This window comes from Xenopus tropicalis, chromosome 7 (assembly GCF_000004195.4).
Source record: "Xenopus tropicalis strain Nigerian chromosome 7, UCB_Xtro_10.0, whole genome shotgun sequence".
Lineage (NCBI taxonomy): Eukaryota > Metazoa > Chordata > Amphibia > Anura > Pipidae > Xenopus > Xenopus tropicalis.
The window spans coordinates 131,341,755-131,364,391 of record NC_030683.2 but is presented as its reverse complement, the minus strand read 5'-3'; the positions used below and the strand labels follow the sequence as shown (position 1 = coordinate 131,364,391).

The 22,637-nt window shown below is 44.3% G+C and overlaps 1 protein-coding gene across 1 annotated transcript; it reads right to left on the bottom strand.

Moving 5' to 3' along the window:
* Positions 1-9,139: 9,139 nt before the first annotated feature.
* LOC101734515 lies at positions 9,140-22,328 on the bottom strand. Its single transcript, XM_031906079.1, has 10 exons — positions 22,293-22,328; positions 14,557-14,743; positions 13,950-14,061; positions 13,418-13,596; positions 12,986-13,093; positions 12,715-12,855; positions 12,401-12,618; positions 11,234-11,393; positions 9,651-9,790; positions 9,140-9,323 (listed from the first exon to the last, which is right to left on the bottom strand). Exons 2-10 carry the CDS (start codon positions 14,741-14,743, stop codon positions 9,306-9,308), a joined length of 1,263 nt encoding a protein of 420 aa, XP_031761939.1. The 5' UTR covers positions 22,293-22,328; the 3' UTR covers positions 9,140-9,305.
* Between the last annotated feature and the right edge of the window lie 309 nt (positions 22,329-22,637).

Below are 22,637 nucleotides of genomic sequence, written 5' to 3'. Positions count from 1 at the left end.
TAGGACAAGATGGAGACAGTAGGGCAAGATGGAGACAGTAGGGCAAGATGGAGTCAGTAGGGCAAGATGGAGACAGTAGGGCAAGATGGAGACAGTAGGGCAAGATGGAGACAGTAGGACAAGATGGAGTCAGTAGGGCAAGATGGAGACAGTAGGGCAAGATGGAGACAGTAGGGCAAGATGGAGTCAGTAGGGCAAGATGGAGACAGTAGGGCAAGATGGAGACAGTAGGACAAGATGGAGACAGTAGGACAAGATGGAGTCAGTAGGGCAAGATGGAGACAGTAGGGCAAGATGGAGACAGTAGGACAAGATGGAGACAGTAGGGCAAGATGGAGACAGTAGGGGAAGATGGAGACAGTAGGGCAAGATGGAGACAGTAGGACAAGATGGAGTCAGTAGGGCAAGATGGAGACAGTAGGGCAAGATGGAGACAGTAGGACAAGATGGAGACAGTAGGACAAGATGGAGACAGTAGGGCAAGATGGAGACAGTAGGACAAGATGGAGACAGTAGGACAAGATGGAGACAGTAGGGACAAGATGGAGACAGTAGGACAAGATGGAGACAGTAGGACAAGATGGAGACAGTAGGGACAAGATGGAGACAGTAGCGCAAGATGCCAATAGTGGGACCAGATGATTTAGATCTGTGATGATCAAGCTAGATCCCTTCAGCTGTGGGGGGGGGGGGGTGCTGGGAGTTGCAGTTAAACAGCTGACACCGCCCGTGTAGCTCAGACACTATCTGGCTCTGCAGGGGGTAAATGAGGGGTAAATGGGGGTTAGTGAGGGGCCCCAGAATATTCGGGGCAGGTGTTGCTGGGAGTCTCTCTCCCTTCCTCGTCAGATCCTTTAGCTGAAATCCCCAGATCTGATGGGACATTTCTAACTCGTCAGTCACCAGATTCCATTCCCAGCCGCACCCCGTACAGCGCCGGAGCCCGCGGGGCAATAGGAAGGGCCACAGCCACTGACCACAAAATAAGATAAAGTGGCAAAAAAAGCCCCGGGACGGAAGGGAACCCATGTCAGCAATTTGTATTGGAGTCACCGGCCGGGGGGGGGGGGTTTGTTTTCCTGGTCTCCATAGTGCCGGCACAGATATCTGGGATGTGATTCACTCATGAATCAGCCGCAATAAGTTCCTTATTTACCTGCCCAAATCATAAACCCCGGGGCTCGGCACTGGTATCCGGCGTGTTTATTGGCCGATTCCTCTCACAGGCTGATCCCCTGATACAGAAGTTGCTGGGCAAGATATCAGCCATATCCTCACTGTATTAGTCCCACCGGCCCTGCTGGGAGGCTGCTCCCTGTACCTACCCCCCTTTCTGTAAAGTAGCACTTCCTTATGTTCCCTTTCAGCCCCCCCCCCCATTCCTTTACTGTATTAGTCCCACCGGCCCTGCTGGGAGGCTGTTCCCTGTACCTACCCCCCTTTCTGTAAAGTAGCACTTCCTTATGTTCCCTTTCAGCCCCCCCCCCCCATTCCTTTACTGTATTAGTCCCACCGGCCCTGCTGGGAGGCTGTTCCCTGTATCTACCCCCCTTTCTGTAAAGTAGCACTTCCTTATGTTCCCTTTCAGCCCCCCCCCCCCATTCCTTTACTGTATTAGTCCCACCGGCCCTGCTGGGAGGCTGTTCCCTGTATCTACCCCCCTTTCTGTAAGACTTTAGCCCCATACCCCACCCTCCCTCTGTATAATAATAATACAGGGAATTTTCATGCAATGCATTGGGCTCAGCTGATCTGGGACAGACAACATGGCAGCTCCAACCCCCCATATCAATGAATACAGGGAATTTTCATGCAATGCACTGGGCTCAGCTGATCTGGGACAGACAACATGGCAGCTCCCGGCGTAACTGAGAAGCCATTTGCTAAACAAGCCAATGATGGGGGTGATTACAGGGTGATCATTAGGCAAGTGACAATATCGGCCTCCAGGCTCCTTGCAGCTTGAGCCAATCAGACTGGCCCTGGCAGTGAGAATAAAGGGCAACATAACCCTCCCCGCCCAGTTGGGGCCAATTTCCTCCCTGCCTGGAGACAATGAGCCCTCAGCCCTTTATGGCCCCACAATAAACAAATCACAAAAGGTTGAAATTCCACATTGGGCAATTTAATGGCAGTTACTTACCCTTTGATGCCTCATAAAGGTCCAGCGCCTGTCAGGCTCAGGGGTGCAGAACAGGTCGGGGCTGATGGTGTCGGGGTGATAGGAGAGGGAATTGCACCTGGGCAAGGGGCAATAATCACTGGCAAGGGAGAAGCCGGCCAATAGGGCCACTTACCTCCTCACTAAAATAATAAACTGCTCATTCACATAATAAACTACGGAACAGGGAAAGTCACCTTTAAATTAACCCTTACAGGGCAGCATGAACTCCCTCATTCTCTTGGCACTTTGCACCGTCATGGCTGCTATTGGCCAGTTACAATATGCCCTAGTCACATGGTACGGGGAGCTGAATTAGGGGCTTCTATCAGTGAGAGACCCCAACTGCTGCAGATGGGACGACATGGGGGGCAGCACCCCTCTATTGAAAGAATGGGAGACCCCCCCCAGTCACAGAGAAACAGGGAGAAAGAGATCTCAGGAGGCAAAATAGAAAGGCAGAGGGGGTAGAATAAGGGGAGAAACCCCCCTATTCTTGCTTCAATTTAATGCTGGGAGTCACTGGGAATGCTGGGAGTCACTGGGAATGTTGGGAGTCACTGGGAATGCTGGGGGTCACTGGGAATGCTGGGGGTCACTGGGAATGCTGGGAGTCACTGGGAATGCTGGGGGTCACTGGGAATGCTGGGGGTCACTGGGAATGCTGGGAGACACTGGGAATGCTGGGGGTCACTGGGAATGCTGGGGGTCACTGGGAATGTTGGGAGTCACTGGGAATGTTGGGAGTCACTGGGAATGCTGGGGGTCACTGGGAATGCTGGGGGTCACTGGGAATGTTGGGGGTCACTGGGAATGCTGGGAGTCACTGGGAATGCTGGGGGTCACTGGGAATGCTGGGAGTCACTGGGAATGCTGGGAGTCACTGGGAATGCTGGGGGTCACTGGGAATGTTGGGAGTCACTGGGAATGTTGGGAGTCACTGGGAATGCTGGGGGTCACTGGGAATGCTGGGGGTCACTGGGAATGCTGGGGGTCACTGGGAATGCTGGGAGTCACTGGGAATGCTGGGGGTCACTGGGAATGCTGGGGGTCACTGGGAATGCTGGGAGACACTGGGAATGCTGGGGGTCACTGGGAATGTTGGGAGTCACTGGGAATGTTGGGAGTCACTGGGAATGCTGGGGGTCACTGGGAATGCTGGGGGTCACTGGGAATGTTGGGGGTCACTGGGAATGCTGGGAGTCACTGGGAATGCTGGGGGTCACTGGGAATGCTGGGAGTCACTGGGAATGCTGGGAGTCACTGGGAATGCTGGGGGTCACTGGGAATGTTGGGAGTCACTGGGAATGTTGGGAGTCACTGGGAATGCTGGGGGCCACTGGGAATGTTGGGAGTCACTGGGAATGCTGGGGGTCACTGGGAATGCTGGGAGTCACTGGGAATGCTGGGAGTCACTGGGAATGCTGGGGGTCACTGGGAATGCTGGGGGTCACTGGGAATGCTGGGAGTCACTGGGAATGCTGGGAGTCACTGGGAATGCTGGGGGTCACTGGGAATGCTGGGGGTCACTGGGAATGCTGGGAGTCACTGGGAATGCTGGGAGTCACTGGGAATGCTGGGGGTCACTGGGAATGCTGGGAGTGACTGGGAATGCTGGGAGTCACTGGGAATGCTGGGGGTCACTGGGAATGCTGGGAGTCAATAAAATTTCTCCCTATTTGCCCACCCTAAGGTGGGTGATATCGGGGTAATTCAATAATTACCCTAGGGTGGGTATAGGGGCAGTCGGAGGAGCAAGCCAATGCGATATGAAAACCAAACCTGCCCCATGGGCACCTGCCCAGTTTTCAGCCAGAGAGCGGTCAGATAAGCTGACAGTCGGTCTGACCCCTGTATGGGCACCGTAGGGGGAGTCATTTATCCCTTTGGCCAATGGTTCTGAGCAAGAACCTTCACATTCTGATAACAACTTGACTCTTTTGGGCCCAACCCATAGGCCGCAGTTTGGGCACCGGCCAACCCCTGCCCGCGTGTGCCCGTATCTATTGTTATTATAGCGGCCGGCAGCCTCCTGCTATTCATCTGCTTTATGGGAACGCCGTGCCAACCCCATGGCTATAAAGGGTTGGGCAATGGCCCAGACTGGCCGACAATAGCCGCACATTCCCAGCACTCCCAGTGGCCCCTCCCTCCCTGCGACTCTTTCAACAAAAAGAAAGACTTATTCTGGGTGCGACTCAGGTTTAGTTTCCCTTTAACAAACTTTGCTTGAAATATGAGTGTAATTATTATATTAGTCATATCTGCACATTAGCACCCGTGAGTGCGGGGATCGGTATTTGTAGGGTGGGGGGGGGGGGGTATCATGTTCATTAATAGGACTGGGCAGGTCCAACGGCAAATAGTTTGTGTTTTAGCTCAGCCTGGGAAAAACTGACATTGCTGCACCCCCATTATTTATATGTCTGTCTGTATTGTTCTACAAGATGGGGACAGTAGGGCAAGATGGGGACAGTAGGGCAAGATGGAGACAGTAGGGCAAGATGGGGACAGAAGGGCAAGATGGGGACAGTAGGGCAAGATGGAGACAGTAGGGCAAGATGGGGACAGTAGGGCAAGATGGAGACAGTAGGGCAAGATGGAGTCAGTAGGGCAAGATGGAGACAGTAGGACAAGATGGAGACAGTAGGGCAAGATGGAGACAGTAGGGCAAGATGGAGTCAGTAGGGCAAGATGGAGACAGTAGGACAAGATGGAGTCAGTAGGGCAAGATGGAGACAGTAGGACAAGATGGAGACAGTAGGGCAAGATGGAGACAGTAGGGCAAGATGGAGTCAGTAGGGCAAGATGGAGACAGTAGGACAAGATGGAGACAGTAGGGCAAGATGGAGACAGTAGGGCAAGATGGAGTCAGTAGGGCAAGATGGAGACAGTAGGACAAGATGGAGACAGTAGGGCAAGATGGAGACAGTAGGGCAAGATGGAGTCAGTAGGGCAAGATGGAGTCAGTAGGACAAGATGGAGTCAGTAGGGCAAGATGGAGTCAGTACGGCAAGATGGAGACAGTAGGGCAAGATGGAGACAGTAGGGCAAGATGGAGACAGTAGGACAAGATGGGGACAGTAGGGCAAGATGGAGACAGTAGGGCAAGATGGAGACAGTAGGGCAAGATGGAGTCAGTAGGGCAAGATGGAGACAGTAGGACAAGATGGAGACAGTAGGGCAAGATGGAGACAGTAGGGCAAGATGGAGTCAGTAGGGCAAGATGGAGTCAGTAGGACAAGATGGAGTCAGTAGGGCAAGATGGAGTCAGTAGGACAAGATGGGGACAGTAGGGCAAGATGGAGTCAGTAGGACAAGATGGGGACAGTAGGGCAAGATGGGGACAGTAGGGCAAGATGGGACAGTAGGACAAGATGGAGACAGTAGGACAAGATGGAGACAGTAGGGCAAGATGGAGACAGTAGGGCAAGATGGAGACAGTAGGACAAGATGGAGACAGTAGGACAAGATGGGGACAGTAGGGCAAGATGGAGACAGTAGAACAAGATGGAGACAGTAGGACAAGATGGAGACAGTAGGGCAAGATGGAGACAGTAGGACAAGATGCAGACAGTAGGACAAGATGCAGACAGTAGGGCAAGATGGAGACAGTAGGGCAAGATGGAGACAGTAGGACAAGATGGAGACAGTAGGACAAGATGGAGACAGTAGGACAAGATGGAGACAGTAGGACAAGATGGACAGTAGACAAGTTGGAAGTGGCAAGATGGAGACAGTAGGGCAAGATGGAGACAGTAGGACAAGATGGAGACAGTAGGACAAGATGGGGACAGTAGGGCAAGATGGAGACAGTAGAACAAGATGGAGACAGTAGGACAAGATGGAGACAGTAGGGCAAGATGGAGGACAGTAGGACAAGATGCAGACAGTAGGACAAGATGGAGACAGTAGGACAAGATGGAGACAGTAGGACAAGATGGAGACAGTAGGGCAAGATGGAGACAGTAGGACAAGATGCAGACAGTAGGACAAGATGGAGACAGTAGGACAAGATGGAGACAGTAGAACAAGATGGAGACAGTAGGACAAGATGGAGACAGTAGGGCAAGATGGAGACAGTAGGACAAGATGCAGACAGTAGGACAAGATGGAGACAGTAGGACAAGATGGAGACAGTAGGACAAGATGGAGACAGTAGGACAAGATGGAGACAGTAGGGCAAGATGGAGACAGTAGGGCAAGATGCAGACAGTAGGACAAGATGCAGACAGTAGGGCAAGATGGAGACAGTAGGGCAAGATGGAGACAGTAGGACAAGATGGAGACAGTAGGGCAAGATGGAGACAGTAGGGCAAGATGGAGACAGTAGGACAAGATGGAGACAGTAGGGCAAGATGGAGACATTAGGGCAAGATGGAGACAGTAGGGCAAGATGGAGACAGTAGGGCAAGATGGAGACAGTAGGGCAAGAAGTATAAAGTGTAGGGGCCCTAGTAAAGTTCAGCTCTGCTCTGTTTATACCCTGTGGGGCTGTAACAGGATCTGCCTGAGGAAGAGCAGATGAAGAGGGTATTGTGCTGGGGCAGGGGGAGAAGGTGTTGGGGTAAAACAACAAGATCCTGTCAGGGGGTCAGAGGGCTCAGGTGACACAATTGCACAGGGGCGGGGGGGGGGGGGGGCAATTGTTTTGCTAATAATGAGGGGCTCAGAGGAAGGGCATATGGTTCTCTCTTCCTAATCTCTTATCTGAGGATCCCACGGCCAATCACATCTGCTCGTTTGTTGGACAATCTGGTTACAATCAATGTCAGTATATTGTGGGGGGGAATCGCCATAGAGCCGCGGCGACCAATGAAATGGCAATGAAGTCGGTGGTTAAATTGAGTTTATGATGATTTGTTCGTCTGGAATTTAATCTGTTAAAATCCATATTTACAAATGACAGAAAAAAGACCAATTGCAATTTTATATAGATTTTCACATTGTGTCATTTAATTGACCTTTAATTCTCAGCTTGTGCCAAATCCTCACCCAATCAGGGACTTTCTGCTCACATGACCAACTTCCTTATCCCCAAACCCCCATGCCCCCCCCCATTCTCACTCATTAACCCCTGGGGGGCCCGGGGGTAACTTTTGCACAGGAGCCCCTGAGTCTCTAGGGGAGCCCCTACATAGTCAGTAACAACAGGGGGTGCAGATCCTGTGAATATATGAAAAGTGGGGGCCCCTGGGCTTCTCCCCACACTGATAGATCCCTAAACACAAGCGTGGGGGGGGGGGCGGGGAGAAATCAGCCACTGTGGGGGCATTAAAAGTCATTTTTTTACAGAGGGGCCACAGTGGGGCTGGCACAACACATTGTATGAATATTAGGGTGATGCCGGGGGGCAGCAGGGGGAGGAGCCAATATAGTGCAGAATGTCAGGGGATGCTGGGAGCTGTAGTTGCACAGTAGCTGCAGGTTGGGTTTATGTTCATTGATCAGATTTTAACCCTTCCTATAACCAGGCAACCCCCCAGAGCTGCACTACATTGCCGCCCATACGGCAGCCTTCCCATCCCCATGTTATTTGCAGAGGAGACAAACAGGAGACAGTACCCCCCCCGCCCCCCCCCAGGCATAGGATAAAGCAGCAGAAGTTTCCGAGCCAACACTTCTCATTCTGTTTGCTGTTCCGCCCCGGCTTCCTGTGCGGTTCCACTGTGTCAGGAAACTGGATCTTACAGGGATAAATGCCCTGGCACCAACTCTAGTCTGCCCAGATAGCAAAAATCATGTGGTCCAGATCTGGCCCAGACCCATCGTAAGTTCTGGGCCAGATTCGCGCAACTGACTTGGGCCGATGTCTTTTGGCACAACGGGCCAATACTGGCATAGATCCGATTGTACTTATCCGGACCAGCACTGAGCCGGCTCCGGGCCAGATGTGGATTCCTTTATGATGATCTGGCTCAAATGTGGACCAGATCTGGTCCAGCTCTGTTCTGGTTTTGGTCCCATACCAGCCCCAGATGTGGGCCAGAAGTGTGGAATAGATGTGGGCCAGATGTGGATTCCTTTATGATGATCTGGCTCAAATGTGGACCAGATCTGGTCCAGCTCTGTTCTGGTTTTGGTCCCATACCAGCCCCAGATGTGGGCCAGAAGTGTGGAATAGATGTGGGCCAGATGTGGATTCCTTTATGATGATCTGGCTCAAATGTGGACCAGATCTGGTCCAGCTCTGTTCTGGTTTTGGTCCCATACCAGCCCCAGATGTGGGCCAGAAGTGTGGAATAGATGTGGGCCAGATGTGGTTCACATTTGCGCCAAATCATCATAGTATCTGGCCTGGAGTTCGCTCAGCTGACTCAGATCTGGCCCAAGACTATGTTGTCTAGAATTTCAAGCATTTATTATCTAAAATATCTTTTTTGTCTTTTGCTACTTATTTTTTTATATAAACAAATACTGTATTAAAATGCCTTCTGATCATCTAATGTTAATTCTAACACAACAGCCACTACTTTACTATAAACATACATAAACAATTACACAGAGCAGATTTGACCTTACTTTCTACCTAACACAGTTTTTTACTTACTGTGCTTCCATAATATTCACCAAGCTTAAATCAGTGCTACACAATAAGAAAAACCTAATTATTACCACATAGTTGTAATGCAACACTTCCTGAAATTTAAGTCAACTGAGATCTAATTTCAATTTAAGTTGCTAGTCACAAACATTATTTACCAATATTTTCTCCATGTTTTGAGCCTTGTTATGCTTTTACTAACAAAGACGGTAGGGGAGTGACAGGATAAGGAATAACATCCAATAAAGTCAGTGGTCACAAGCAGTTCTTGGACTACTGTTTAAGTATTGTTTTTCTGTTTCTGTTTCAAAGTAAAGTAAATTGACAGTATATTTATGCTAATAAAAGAAAAACAAACACTGATCTTTACAACACTGTTGACAAAAATAGTTATTGTGCAAAGTGTAAATAAAAAACAAATAAAACAGTACAAGAACAATGCAAATAAATTTATTTATTTATTTACTATTTTTTTTAACTGTGCAACTACAGGAGTTGGTCCCCTGTGTCCAAACAATGTGGTCAGAACAAAACAGAGAATACTAATAACAGATTTATCCCAATGAACAAAAACACAATCCGATAGAGCAGTCAAACAATTTAATTCCCATGGGCCATCTGAAAAAAAACAAAAAAAACACACCAATAAGAAAGCTGTTATTTTTCCACTAAAGCAGTGTTATGAGACAGACTATGGATAAACTGCAAATTAACTTATAACTTATTTTACTGATTAAGTTATCTTACAAATTCTAGTACAAAAAATATTTTCATTTATTTATTAATTTTTTATCTATAAATCAATGGCTGTTTAATAATGTTTGAGTTTTTTTGCATTAAATAAAAGTTGAAATTTATTTTTATCATGAAGTCAACCTCTATTACTGACTTGTTATCCTAATGAAAAAATGTAACTGCCACTATGCTTCTTGGATCTGAATTTACCTCAGTTAACGCCTCTTTGACTCTTGAACGCTCTTTCCGGCCACCGCCACGGTCAGGAGCAAGATTGAACCAACGGATGGCATAAGAATCTATCTCACTGTCTGCTGCATTGGTCGAAGACTGGTTCTTTCTTACAGCCCCTGGTAAAAAGAAAAATAAGACTCTTTAACTTCACCCAGATCCAAATAACCAGGCCACGGTATTAGAAGCAGCAGTGGTCTCCTCATTTGAAGCATTGGCAAACCAAATATATAGAGGGATACCGTCCATACACCCCTTAACCCCACCCATGAAATCCCATGAATCCAGGTCTTTTCTAGAACGGTAAAAGTAATACACAAAAAAGCAAATAGCTGGTCCAAGTGGACACCACTCTGGGGCAATAACACCCTTACGCAATTCAGGACCTTCCCAGATGCTAACCTTTGGGCTGCTGCAGGGGTAAAGCACCTACATGATGTGGTGGAAGCAGGAGGTATCAAGCAATACGCTCAATTAAAGGAGGAATTTAACCTGCAGAACCACATGCTCTTCAGGTACCTCCAGCTGAAACATGCGTTCCAGATACAGTTCCCCAGGGAGCCCCCCAATATTACTGAAAGTACCCTTGAACGATACCTACACAGACCTAATCTGCTCAAACCCCTCAGCTGGTTCAATGCCATACTATTGCAGGGGAGCTTTGACTCAGTAAATCATATTAGGCTGAAATGGGCCCAGGACTTTCCCCAGCTAGATAATGATGTCTGGAAAGATATACTAGAACAAATAACTGAAAATAATACAGCAACAAGGGACCGCTACATACAGGTCAAATTCCTTAACAGAGTGTACCTAACCCCCCACAGGCTGGCACGCATATACCAGGGATACCCAGATGTGTGTAAAATGTAATGTAGATCAGGGCAATTACATCCATGTATTCTGGGAGTGTCCTAATCCAGCAGTACAGGACCACCATACTCACCTTATGGCTCACCATATGGGCTCCTTGCTGGGACTCCCGAATATCAGGACACCTGAATTTTGCCTATTGGGCCATACGGAAGGTCTTACTTTGCCCTCAGGGGACAGGATATGTCTGCAGCAACTCCTACATTATGCCAAGAAAGCTATTTTGCTGACATGAAAAAATACGGAACCGCCAACCCTGGGATTTTGGATAAAGCTGGTGGATGACACACTCCCAAGACAGAAACTTACCTACCTGGCCCGAGGATGCCCGGCCAAGTTCGACAAAATATGGAGCTGCTGGCTGACAGTACGAACGAATAGCATAACCCACTAATACCTCAACAAACCCTAGACAAGTAGCTAGGCACCGTTACAAATGAAACTTCTTCAAATGTAAACGCCCACCACTGAGTATTACCATGTATGAGTACCTTCTTTCTTTCCTATTTTCTTTCACTTCCTCCTTTACTATTCTCTTTTTGTTCCAAAATTAATAAAGAAAAACTTTCAAAAAAGAATCTTTAACTTCCACAGAATAATAAGCTCCATAATAATGGCATAGTAACTTTATTGTTTAGGTTTTAAAGATGTATCTAATACTCAACTTCTTGGTATTACTCAATACTTACTGATCAACAAACTTCTTCTGAGCATTTCCTTAAAGCACTTCTTCCCATTGACTCCTTTCCAGTTTATTTGTTTGGCTACTGCATCTGAGTAAAGCCTTGAAAGTATGTTCCATGTCACTCTTTTGGTGTTTTGACCTCCAACAGCACCCAGAGCAGATATCTGAAAAGACAAAAATATATTATATTGTCTGCTCTAATCAAAACGAAAAATTTTTATATAATGTAGAGAACAGCATATTCCAGGGGCCGTTTTACGGTGAGGACCCTCTCTGACTACAAAAGTAGAGAGAGACATTAGTAAAGTCAAGACGCTTTTATTGTCATTACAACCACATATAGCTGACGCAGTACACAGTGAAATGAAACGTTCCTAAAGGACCCTGATGCTACATACTGTAGACAACATAATTCAGGTCCAGGATCCAATTACAGAGGGAGGTGTTCAGGGCCGGCAGGCTCAATTACTCAATCTGGTGCTGTGGAATGATTGTACTGGATGCTGAACTGAAGTCTCTGAACAGCATTCATGTATGTCCAGGTGTGTAAGGGCCAGATGGAAGGTTGTGGCATCATCCATGGAGCAGTTAGGATGATATTCAAACTGCAAGGGGTTCAATGAGCGTGATAGCTGTGTTTTGATTTGTTTCCTGATGAGTCTCTCAAAACACTTCTTCACAGTGGGTGTGAGAGCAAAAGGACGTTAGTAATTGAAGCAGGAAACTGTAGACATCTTCAGCGCAGGGACAACGGTCATTGTCTTGAGGCATGTAGGAACAACAGCGCTGCTCAGGAAAATGTTAAAGATGCTAGCTGTTCTGCACATTCCGTGAACGCTCTGCCAGGAATGTTGTCTGGTCCAGCAGATTTCCATGGGTTAACTCTGCATAGAGTTTGCTTAATGTTTCTTAATGGACAGACTGAGCACCTGATCACTGGAGGGAGGGATGGTCTTGATCACGTTGTTCTCTACCATGAACCGAATGAGTACCAAACTTTATATTAATTGGTGCCCTGTATCTAACACTCTCACCTTAAATAATATGTAACCAAAACTAAGAATTAATATTAATATTTGAGGCCAGTATCACTACAACAGGCACAGAACCACTTGAGATAACGTAGGTACAACAACCATAAAGTAGCTTTAGATAATGGGAAAAAACATACCATGTTTTGTTTAGCTTGTGAATTTCTTGAGTCTTTAAGCCATTCCTCAAACTCCTCAACTTCAGGCACAGTGGTCAGGGGGATACTGATGTCTTTAGGCATTTCAGCCACAGGAGCCTCTGTCCCCAGTCTTGCAGCAAGATTGTTCACAGCAGCAGCAATCGCCGTTTGCTGTTCCTTCACATAATCCAATAAAGTTAGGATGTGCAGCTGAGCAGCTACAATAAAGGAAAGATTGAAAGTTTTCTTATTATATATCATTTTGAAAAACTGGATGTTTGAAATAAAAAAAAAAAAAAAAAAAAAGATTTTACCAGAGCATGGAATTGGTCCAGTGCCTGTCTTCCCCAGTCTAAATGTGGGCCTAAAGAAATGCTCATCTGGCAGAGGCGTGGCAGAGATCTGGCCCATAGAGCTTGATGGTGTGTGAGAGACACGTGTTGCAACTTGAGGCCCTGAGCATGGGGAGAGTCATTATTTTTAGCTCACTGACTGTTGATCAAAGATGGCATGCAAAGAATTATTAAAAAATATACTATATATATATATATATATATATATATATTAATTATTATAAAAAAATACCTGAGCAAAAATCATCTTGAAAATGCATCGTATCAAAATGGCCAACAGAGGAGTGGGGCAGAGGACTGGAAGGCATGCAAGATGTACTTAAGGGGGCAGGTGGTGCTGCTGTGAAACATAGGTATGTCAATAACATATTTTTAAGTGAATAACAACAAATTATGAAAAATTTACTATTATAATAATAAATCCTTTATGTTTATAGTTTCTATTAATTATGTGCACTTACAACGAACAATGTTCAGCCAAGATCTGTCAGATTCACTCAGCACATAAAAACATTAACTTTACAGTTACATTAACTGCATCAGATCCAGACAAGTACCTTGACTTAAGATAAAATTTGCCACGGCTTGACTGTATATACATGTTCAGTTGTAACATTAACATAACAGTATTAAAAAACTATTCAACAAAAATACAAGAATATACCAGTAAAATAAGATTCCGTCTGCCTCTGGTCTAGGAGAGGTCTAGCAGTAGTCTGGCAAGCTTCATTGTCAGGAGTAGGGGGAGGAATAGGTGGTACTGGACAAGGGAGGACATTGTGGCATCTCCTCTTTATAGCCATCTCTGGCTCACTGTCAGAGTCTGTATCGCCAAAGATTTGCCTAACAAACAAAACAAACACCAACTAATCATAATGTTTGGCAGGGTTAAAAACTTAAAGCAATTTGTTAAAGATTAAAACCTAAAAACACTCAAAATACATAAAAAGACACACAAAATATTAAATTAACCTACACTATGGAATCTATAGTATGGCTTGTATCAATTGACCCTTTATAGTACTGCAAAATATCCAAACAGTCCATTGCTTCCTTTGGCAATTATAGCAAATTACTTCAAAGCAAAAAAAGAGAAGTTTACACTACCTAGCCTTTAAGCTCTATAGTTAAATATTTCTAAACGTATTTTAAATGGTATATAGTAGTAGTGGAGTAATAGTCTCAGAATATGAAACCTTGGCTTAATTTTTCTCTTCCTAATCACTTCTTCCTCCTCATCTGTTTGTAATTCAGAGGTATTGCAGGTCAGCAAGGCCCTCAGTTTCTGTCTTGCTTTAAGGTAATCACCTGATCAGAATTCACAAAAAATAAATAAAATTAATTAAATAAATACCCTCACTTCTACAATCTCAAATTGAATCTGCAATCCGTCTGTGCCTGTCGCCCATCTGACCCGCATCCGACACATAAATATTACTCCACCTGTTATAGTACATCAAATATTAGCTGTTCATTTAAATTTTCTGTAAAAATCATCAGAACTACCATGCTCAGGGATCATCCGATCATCTCAATCGGAATGCAGTTTATGCATGGAGCGCTCTTCTAACAATCTGATCTGAATCATGTGTGTTAGTGAGGACTAGAATTGAGAACCACTGATCTAAAGTGGTTTGGCTGTTGTTCTAGACCCACTATTAAGTACTGACTGTTAAATTTGTGTAAATTAATGTGTACAATATAGAAATTTGAAACCATTAATAATTGAAATTAAAAAATTTTTAAGTTTAGTTCACAGAAATTACAAATAAATTTCATTTTATTTCTAAAGCAGATTCTTACCTGTTCTTGAATGGACTCGAACATCATATTTTTTCCAGTCTGCTCCTGGCTCTTCACATTTTTGAACAGCTCGGTTTATGCGTTCGTCGCTTCTATAGTTTGGCCACCAAGTGACACCATCTTCAAGCCATGATTCAGATATAATGTTAACAGTGTTTGTTTCTATAAATTCCACAACCAAAAACATCTGAAAAAGAAGTTTTTGCAGAAAGTATTACATATTTTAAAAGACATACAACATTCCTTTAACATTTTCCTTCAATCCATGTACTAGCATTCTTTGATCATACTGTTATCACCAGCATAGATTGCCTTTTCCCTCAAACAATTAAAATTGACACAACATACAAGCACAGGTAACAACATATATAGTACCTCACAAAAATGAGTACACCTCTCACATTTTTGTAAATACTTTAATATACCTTTTCATGTGACAACACTTAAGAAATGCCACTCTGCTCCAATGTACAATAGTGAGTGTACAGCCTGTAAGAACAGTGCACATTTACTGTCCCCTCAAAATAACTCAACACACAGACATTAATGTCTAAACTGCTGGCAACAAAAGTGAGTACACCCCTAAGTGGAAATGTCCAAAATTGGTCCCAATTAGCCATTTCCCTCCCTAGTCCCTAAATTTGGTGTTATTGCTCTCACACTCTCTCATACTGGTCACTGGAAGTTCAACATGGCTCCTCATGGCAAAGAACTCTCTGAGGATCTGAAAAAAACAATTGTTGCTCTACATAAAGATGGAAAAGGATATAAGTGCTAGAAAATAATGGTGAATGGTGGGACCAACGTGTCAAAATATTGACACGTTGGTCCCAATTTGGACATTTCCATTTGGGGTGTTGCCAGCGGTTTAGACATTAATGGCTGTGTGTTGGGTTATTTTGAGAGGACAGCAAATGTACACTGTTATACAGGCTGTACACTCTCTACTGTACACTGGAGCAGCGGCATTTCTTCAATGTTGTCACATGAAAAGATAGAATAAAATATTTACAAAAATTTCTGGTGTACTTTTTTTATACTGTACATGAAATGAAGTGTTACTGTCAATGCTTCATAAAATGTATTATAAAGCCATCAGTCATTTACCACTTACCCCAAGTTACCTGCTCCCCCCTTTTTCTTGTTAGTTGTTTTTCTTTTTAGTTTTATTAACATGTAAATAAGATAACTGACTCAATTTTGCTGTATTACACTTAATAATATATTTTGTTATTTCTCAAAAAATAAATTGTTCAAGTTAGAAATTTACCAGAGAAGAGTAAAAGCAAAAGAAAATTTACAAAGTAAACCTCATCAGAACTACCATGCTCTGGGATCATGGTCAGGGATCATCCGATCATGCATGGAGCGCTCTTCTATCGATCTGATCTGAATCGGGTGTGTTAGTGAGGACTAGAATTGAGAACCACTGATCTAAAGTGGTTTATTTGGAATACTCACATTTTCAAAATCCAGTATCCAGAAACCTTTGTGAAGTAAAGCAGTCTTTTGTCAGTTTTTGTCAGTCTTTTTCGTCATATTGTTCCTAACCCCATCCCTAACCTGAACTAGAGCTGTGTTCTATAAGCGGGTATGCAAGAGAGGCATGACAACAAATTTATCATTGTAAGGAAGGAGTACACACTTGTGAGAGATCTGTGATGCTTTGGCTACCCTTAATGGTCCTGTTGGCTCTGACACAATAAATACTCTAAGAAAATCCGAGCTCATTGGATAGTTGAAAAAATTTGCAATTTGTGTAAAAACTCTAAACACAACGTATATTTCCTTTACAGACTGAACAATGTTAAGAATAACACAAATGTCTTTGCCTATAGCAAAAACATTATCTCCTGTTGAAGCTTTCACTGACCAGTGTTCAGTCCTCAGCTCCCTGTACTGTGCTGTTGCTTGAAGGCCATCAGGAACAGGTCCAACATAATGTTGCATTCTTAAAGCTTTACAGGGCAACTCAGAACTACTGATTTTTTCAACCTCTGATAACCTTCTTATTATCTGCGCAAGAGGAAATTCTGGCTTTCTCACAAACTTCTTCAGTGTACGGAGGTAATTTTCATATGGAAAAGCTGAGATAGTGTCTAAAGAACCATGTAGTTTGGCATCAGCTGACAGGTGGACCAAGGCATGCACATTATACACTAAGGCATCTTTTCCATAAAGCTCCCCAACATGTTTTACAAATGCTGTAAGAAGCGTGTTTGCATAATTGTTAAACAAAGAATAAAGCTGCGGGCTAACAAGGATGCAAATACCTGTATAAAATAACATAAAGTTGTTATATAAATTATGATCTAAATACGGTGCCAGAGCAACAGAACCAGTATACAACAGAAACTGTCTAAGTTCAGTAGCTTTCCAACGATCTAGTTCTCTCAAAGATCTTGGTTTCCTTACAAACTCAACTGGTATGTACGCACGCATCTGAGTCAGAGTTTGAGAAATGCGATCAACACAACCGGAGGACAAGCGAAATTTCAAAGGGCCCCTCAGCCAAACATTTAACAATTTACGTGTAACACCTAAACATGCAAGGTGCATGTAATCTATAGGAAATCTAGTCACCATGCCCACATCTAGACCAAAAAATCCATGTGGTCCATCATGATGATGGTCCTCGTCAACTTTGTCTGAAAATGATGAATCAGTCCGTAACACAAAATCATTCTGGGGGTATGTCATTCTGTGGTTAACATAAACTCCTGGCTGGCAACACTTATCACATCCATGATAACCATTGTGTGCCTTTACGTTTTTTACAAAAGCTCTAGCAGGGGTATCACATACAACAGAATCCAGTTCAAAGAAACCTTTTTTTCTTTAAAATAGACTCCTTCCTGCAGCTGTTTTAACTCGTGGGTAAAGTCTTTCAAATATTCATCAGGGGCATTTGGTTTTTTGGTACCACAGAAGAGCCCGATAACAACAGGTTCTTTCATTGGGGCATTTAACAAGAGTCCTAAAATGGGCCATAACTGTAAATTTGTGCTCTTAAACAATGGCAAGCCATCAATGTTTACTTGCAATTTAAAAGTAAAGCCATTTGGAAACTTTTCAATTAGTTTGGTTAGGGTGTTCCAGAGAGCTGTCAGGATACCTCTATAATGATAAAACCCACCACATTTTTGTTGAATTTTATATTCAGTTTTTGTTTTAAGGATGGTTCGGGCATCCTTTGGAAGTTCTGGGTGGTACACTCTCAACAAACTAAGGAGAGCTGATAGGGCAACTAAAGAAACACCAAACTGTACAGACCAGTTGGCTAAAGTTTCAACAAAGCTGACTGGCTCATCTGCAACCTCTGGTTCGGATTCAGAGTCAGGCTCTGAAACACACTGTCTTTCAGTCAATCCTCCAAAATCATCTGTGCAAATAGAATCTAAATGCTCGTCTGTCCGAGAGAGTCTTGAGTCACTGTCATTGGTTGTGGAATATGCATCAGCTTCGTAAGCTGTTGTAAAAGTTGGTTCTGGTTGTAAGTCTGCAATGTCATGCAGGCGTTTTTCAAGTGCAATGCGAGCCCTCCGTCTGACTCCAGAACTTGTTAAAGGTGGTTCCCTCCTTTTCATAGTCTCTAAATAAATATTAAGTGTGAACAAAAAAAATTCAGTGTTTCTTATTTCTTATTTTTAGCCTATTATTAACATATTTACTGGTAAATGGTTAAAATGATTGCGCCTCCGCGTAGGGACAGTAACCGGGGGACAGAGGTATTGCAAGTAGTTATAAAGGGTGAAGGAGCTGGAGTATGTAGATGGGAGCAGGGAGGAGGATATGTGGATGGAGTATGGACAGACAGCAGGGGGGTTAAAGGAAGTGACTACCTTAGGGAGCACCATGCATACAATTAGAAGAAATGAAGTGCATTTTGCCATTATCAGGTGAGGTGTAGTCTTGTAGCGTCAGAGAATGGCAATGGTTCCTCAGTGCATTAATGAGTTGGTCTGCATTTGAGACAGTTCTTTAATTTCAAGCAGCAGTCTGTAGTGGCTCTCCTTGTAGGTCTCCTCTGATTAACTCCTTGTTAAACTCGTTCAGATCACTTGTAAACGAATCACTTTGGAACAAATCACCCTTGCAAATGCTCAACCCCCAGCAAATGCTCTCCCCTAAGAAAGTCTTAATAGGGAGAGGCAAAGCTGGGGAATCACAACTGATTGTAATTGATCAAGCAACAGGCTAATCACCCAGCTGTGTCAGAGGGGGGGAGTATAGCAAGAGTGAAGATGAACCCTGATATAAAGTGACTTACAGAGTTTATTTACAGAGGAGTTTTATGGGGGGTCATAAAATGTACAAAACTACAGAAAGAGCTAATAGTCTATAGATTTTGGCTAGTGCCAAAAATGAAAATTACCAGTAAAAACTGTACAAATGCAGACAACAAGGCCACAGAGTAGATGGAATGGAGGGCAGATATAGCAGATTTACCAGTAAAAACTGTACAAATGCAGACAAGGCCACAGAGTAGATGGAATGGAGGGCAGGTATAGCAGATTTACCAGTAAAAACTGTACAAATGCAGACAACAAGGCCACAGAGTAGATGGAATGGAGGGCAGATATAGCAGATTTACCAGTAAAAACTGTACAAATGCAGACAACAAGGCCACAGAGTAGATGGAATGGAGGGCAGATATAGCAGATTTACCAGTAAAAACTGTACAAATGCAGACAACAAGGCCACAGAGTAGATGGAATGGAGGGCAGATATAGCAGATTTACCAGTAAAAACTGTACAAATGCAGACAAGGCCACAGAGTAGATGGAATGGAGGGCAGATATAGCAGATTTACCAGTAAAAACTGTACAAATGCAGACAACAAGGCCACAGAGTAGATGGAATGGAGGGCAGATATAGCAGATTTACCAGTAAAAACTGTACAAATGCAGACAAGGCCACAGAGTAGATGGAATGGAGGGCAGATATAGCAGATTTACCAGTAAAAACTGTACAAATGCAGACAAGGCCACAGAGTAGATGGAATGGAGGGCAGATATAGCAGATTTACCAGTAAAAACTGTACAAATGCAGACAAGGCCACAGAGTAGATGGAATGGAGGGCAGGTATAGCAGATTTACCAGTAAAAACTGTACAAATGCAGACAAGGCCACAGAGTAGATGGAATGGAGGGCAGGTATAGCAGATTTACCAGTAAAAACTGTACAAATGCAGACAACAAGGCCACAGAGTAGATGGAATGGAGGGCAGGTATAGCAGATTTACCAGTAAAAACTGTACAAATGCAGACAACAAGGCCACAGAGTAGATGGAATGGAGGGCAGGTATAGCAGATTTACCAGTAAAAACTGTACAAATGCAGACAAGGCCACAGAGTAGATGGAATGGAGGGCAGGTATAGCAGATTTACCAGTAAAAACTGTACAAATGCAGACAACAAGGCCACAGAGTAGATGGAATGGAGGGCAGATATAGCAGATTTACCAGTAAAAACTGTACAAATGCAGACAAGGCCACAGAGTAGATGGAATGGAGTGCAGATATAGCAGATTTACCAGTAAAAAACTGTACAAATGCAGACAACAAGGCCACAGAGTAGATGGAATGGAGGGCAGGTATAGCAGATTTACCAGTAAAAACTGTACAAATGCAGACAAGGCCACAGAGTAGATGGAATGGAGGGCAGATATAGCAGATTTACCAGTAAAAACTGTACAAATGCAGACAAGGCCACAGAGTAGATGGAATGGAGGGCAGATATAGCAGATTTACCAGTAAAAACTGTACAAATGCAGACAACAAGGCCACAGAGTAGATGGAATGGAGGGCAGGTATAGCAGATTTACCAGTAAAAACTGTACAAATGCAGACAACAAGGCCACAGAGTAGATGGAATAGAGGGCAGATATAGCAGATTTACCAGTAAAAACTGTACAAATGCAGACAAGGCCACAGAGTAGATGGAATGGAGGGCAGGTATAGCAGATTTACCAGTAAAAACTGTACAAATGCAGACAACAAGGCCACAGAGTAGATGGAATAGAGGGCAGATATAGCAGATTTACCAGTAAAAACTGTACAAATGCAGACAAGGCCACAGAGTAGATGGAATGGAGGGCAGGTATAGCAGATTTACCAGTAAAAACTGTACAAATGCAGACAAGGCCACAGAGTAGATGGAATGGAGGGCAGGTATAGCAGATTTACCAGTAAAAACTGTACAAATGCAGACAACAAGGCCACAGAGTAGATGGAATGGAGGGCAGGTATAGCAGATTTACCAGTAAAAACTGTACAAATGCAGACAACAAGGCCACAGAGTAGATGGAATAGAGGGCAGATATAGCAGATTTACCAGTAAAAACTGTACAAATGCAGACAAGGCCACAGAGTAGATGGAATGGAGGGCAGGTATAGCAGATTTACCAGTAAAAACTGTACAAATGCAGACAAGGCCACAGAGTAGATGGAATGGAGTGCAGATATAGCAGATTTACCAGTAAAAACTGTACAAATGCAGACAACAAGGCCACAGAGTAGATGGAATGGAGGCAGGTATAGCAGATTTACCAGTAAAAACTGTACAAATGCAGACAACAAGGCCACAGAGTAGATGGAATGGAGGGCAGATATAGCAGATTTACCAGTAAAAACTGTACAAATGCAGACAACAAGGCCACAGAGTAGATGGAATGGAGGGCAGATATAGCAGATTTACCAGTAAAACTGTACAAATGCAGACAACAAGGCCACAGAGTAGATGGAATGGAGGGCAGATATAGCAGATTTACCAGTAAAAACTGTACAAATGCAGACAAGGCCACAGAGTAGATGGAATGGAGGGCAGGTATAGCAGATTTACCAGTAAAAACTGTACAAATGCAGACAACAAGGCCACAGAGTAGATGGAATGGAGGGCAGGTATAGCAGATTTACCAGTAAAACTGTACAAATGCAGACAACAAGGCCACAGAGTAGATGGAATGGAGGGCAGGTTATAGCAGATTTACCAGTAAAAACTGTACAAATGCAGACAACAAGGCCACAGAGTAGATGGAATGGAGGGCAGGTATAGCAGATTTACCAGTAAAAACTGTACAAATGCAGACAACAAGGCCACAGAGTAGATGGAATGGAGGGCAGGTATAGCAGATTTACCAGTAAAAACTGTACAAATGCAGACAACAAGGCCACAGAGTAGATGGAATGGAGGGCAGGTATAGCAGATTTACCAGTAAAAACTGTACAAATGCAGACAACAAGGCCACAGAGTAGATGGAATGGAGGGCAGGTATAGCAGATTTACCAGTAAAAACTGTACAAATGCAGACAACAAGGCCACAGAGTAGATGGAATGGAGGGCAGGTATAGCAGATTTACCAGTAAAAACTGTACAAATGCAGACAACAAGGCCACAGAGTAGATGGAATGGAGGGCAGATATAGCAGATTTACCAGTAAAAACTGTACAAATGCAGACAACAAGGCCACAGAGTAGATGGAATGGAGGGCAGATATAGCAGATTTACCAGTAAAAACTGTACAAATGCAGACAACAAGGCCACAGAGTAGATGGAATGGAGGGCAGATATAGCAGATTTACCAGTAAAAACTGTACAAATGCAGACAACAAGGCCACAGAGTAGATGGAATGGAGGGCAGATATAGCAGATTTACCAGTAAAAACTGTACAAATGCAGACAACATTATAGTATATTATTAGTGTATGTGTGTTTTTGTGTGTATTTGGCACTTACTTGTGTAGTAGATCGTGGATCTGCAGGGAGACAGCAGCAGCAGCAGTCTGGCAGTGAGTAGGAGTGGCAGGAAGCAGGGGGCTGAGCAGAGGGGGAAGCAGAGAAAGGCAGAAGGAGATAGTTAAAGCCAGGCACGGATTGCACGGCTTTTCTTATGGGGCCCCTGGGCTATCGCACCCCAGGAGCCACTCTTTCCCCCCCTCTGACTATTGTCTGGAGGCTGGGGAACAAGCGGGGAGTGAAGAAGCGGCTTCCAAAGCCGCTCCTCCGCTCCCAAATCCGGAAGTGACGTAGAATCTACGTTCTGTGGCACTTAGGTACTTTGTTACCCAGGATGTAGATTCT

Coding starts and splice junctions, on each gene's coding strand:
- LOC101734515 (XM_031906079.1), bottom strand. CDS start 14,743: ATGTTTTTGGTTGTGGAATTTATAGAAACAAACACTGTTAACATTATA. Junction 12,619..12,714: donor TGGACCAATTCCATGCTCTG/GTAAAATCTTTT, acceptor CCTTTATTGTAG/CTGCTCAGCTGCACATCCTA. Junction 9,791..11,233: donor CAGAAGAAGTTTGTTGATCA/GTAAGTATTGAG, acceptor TCTTTTTACCAG/GGGCTGTAAGAAAGAACCAG.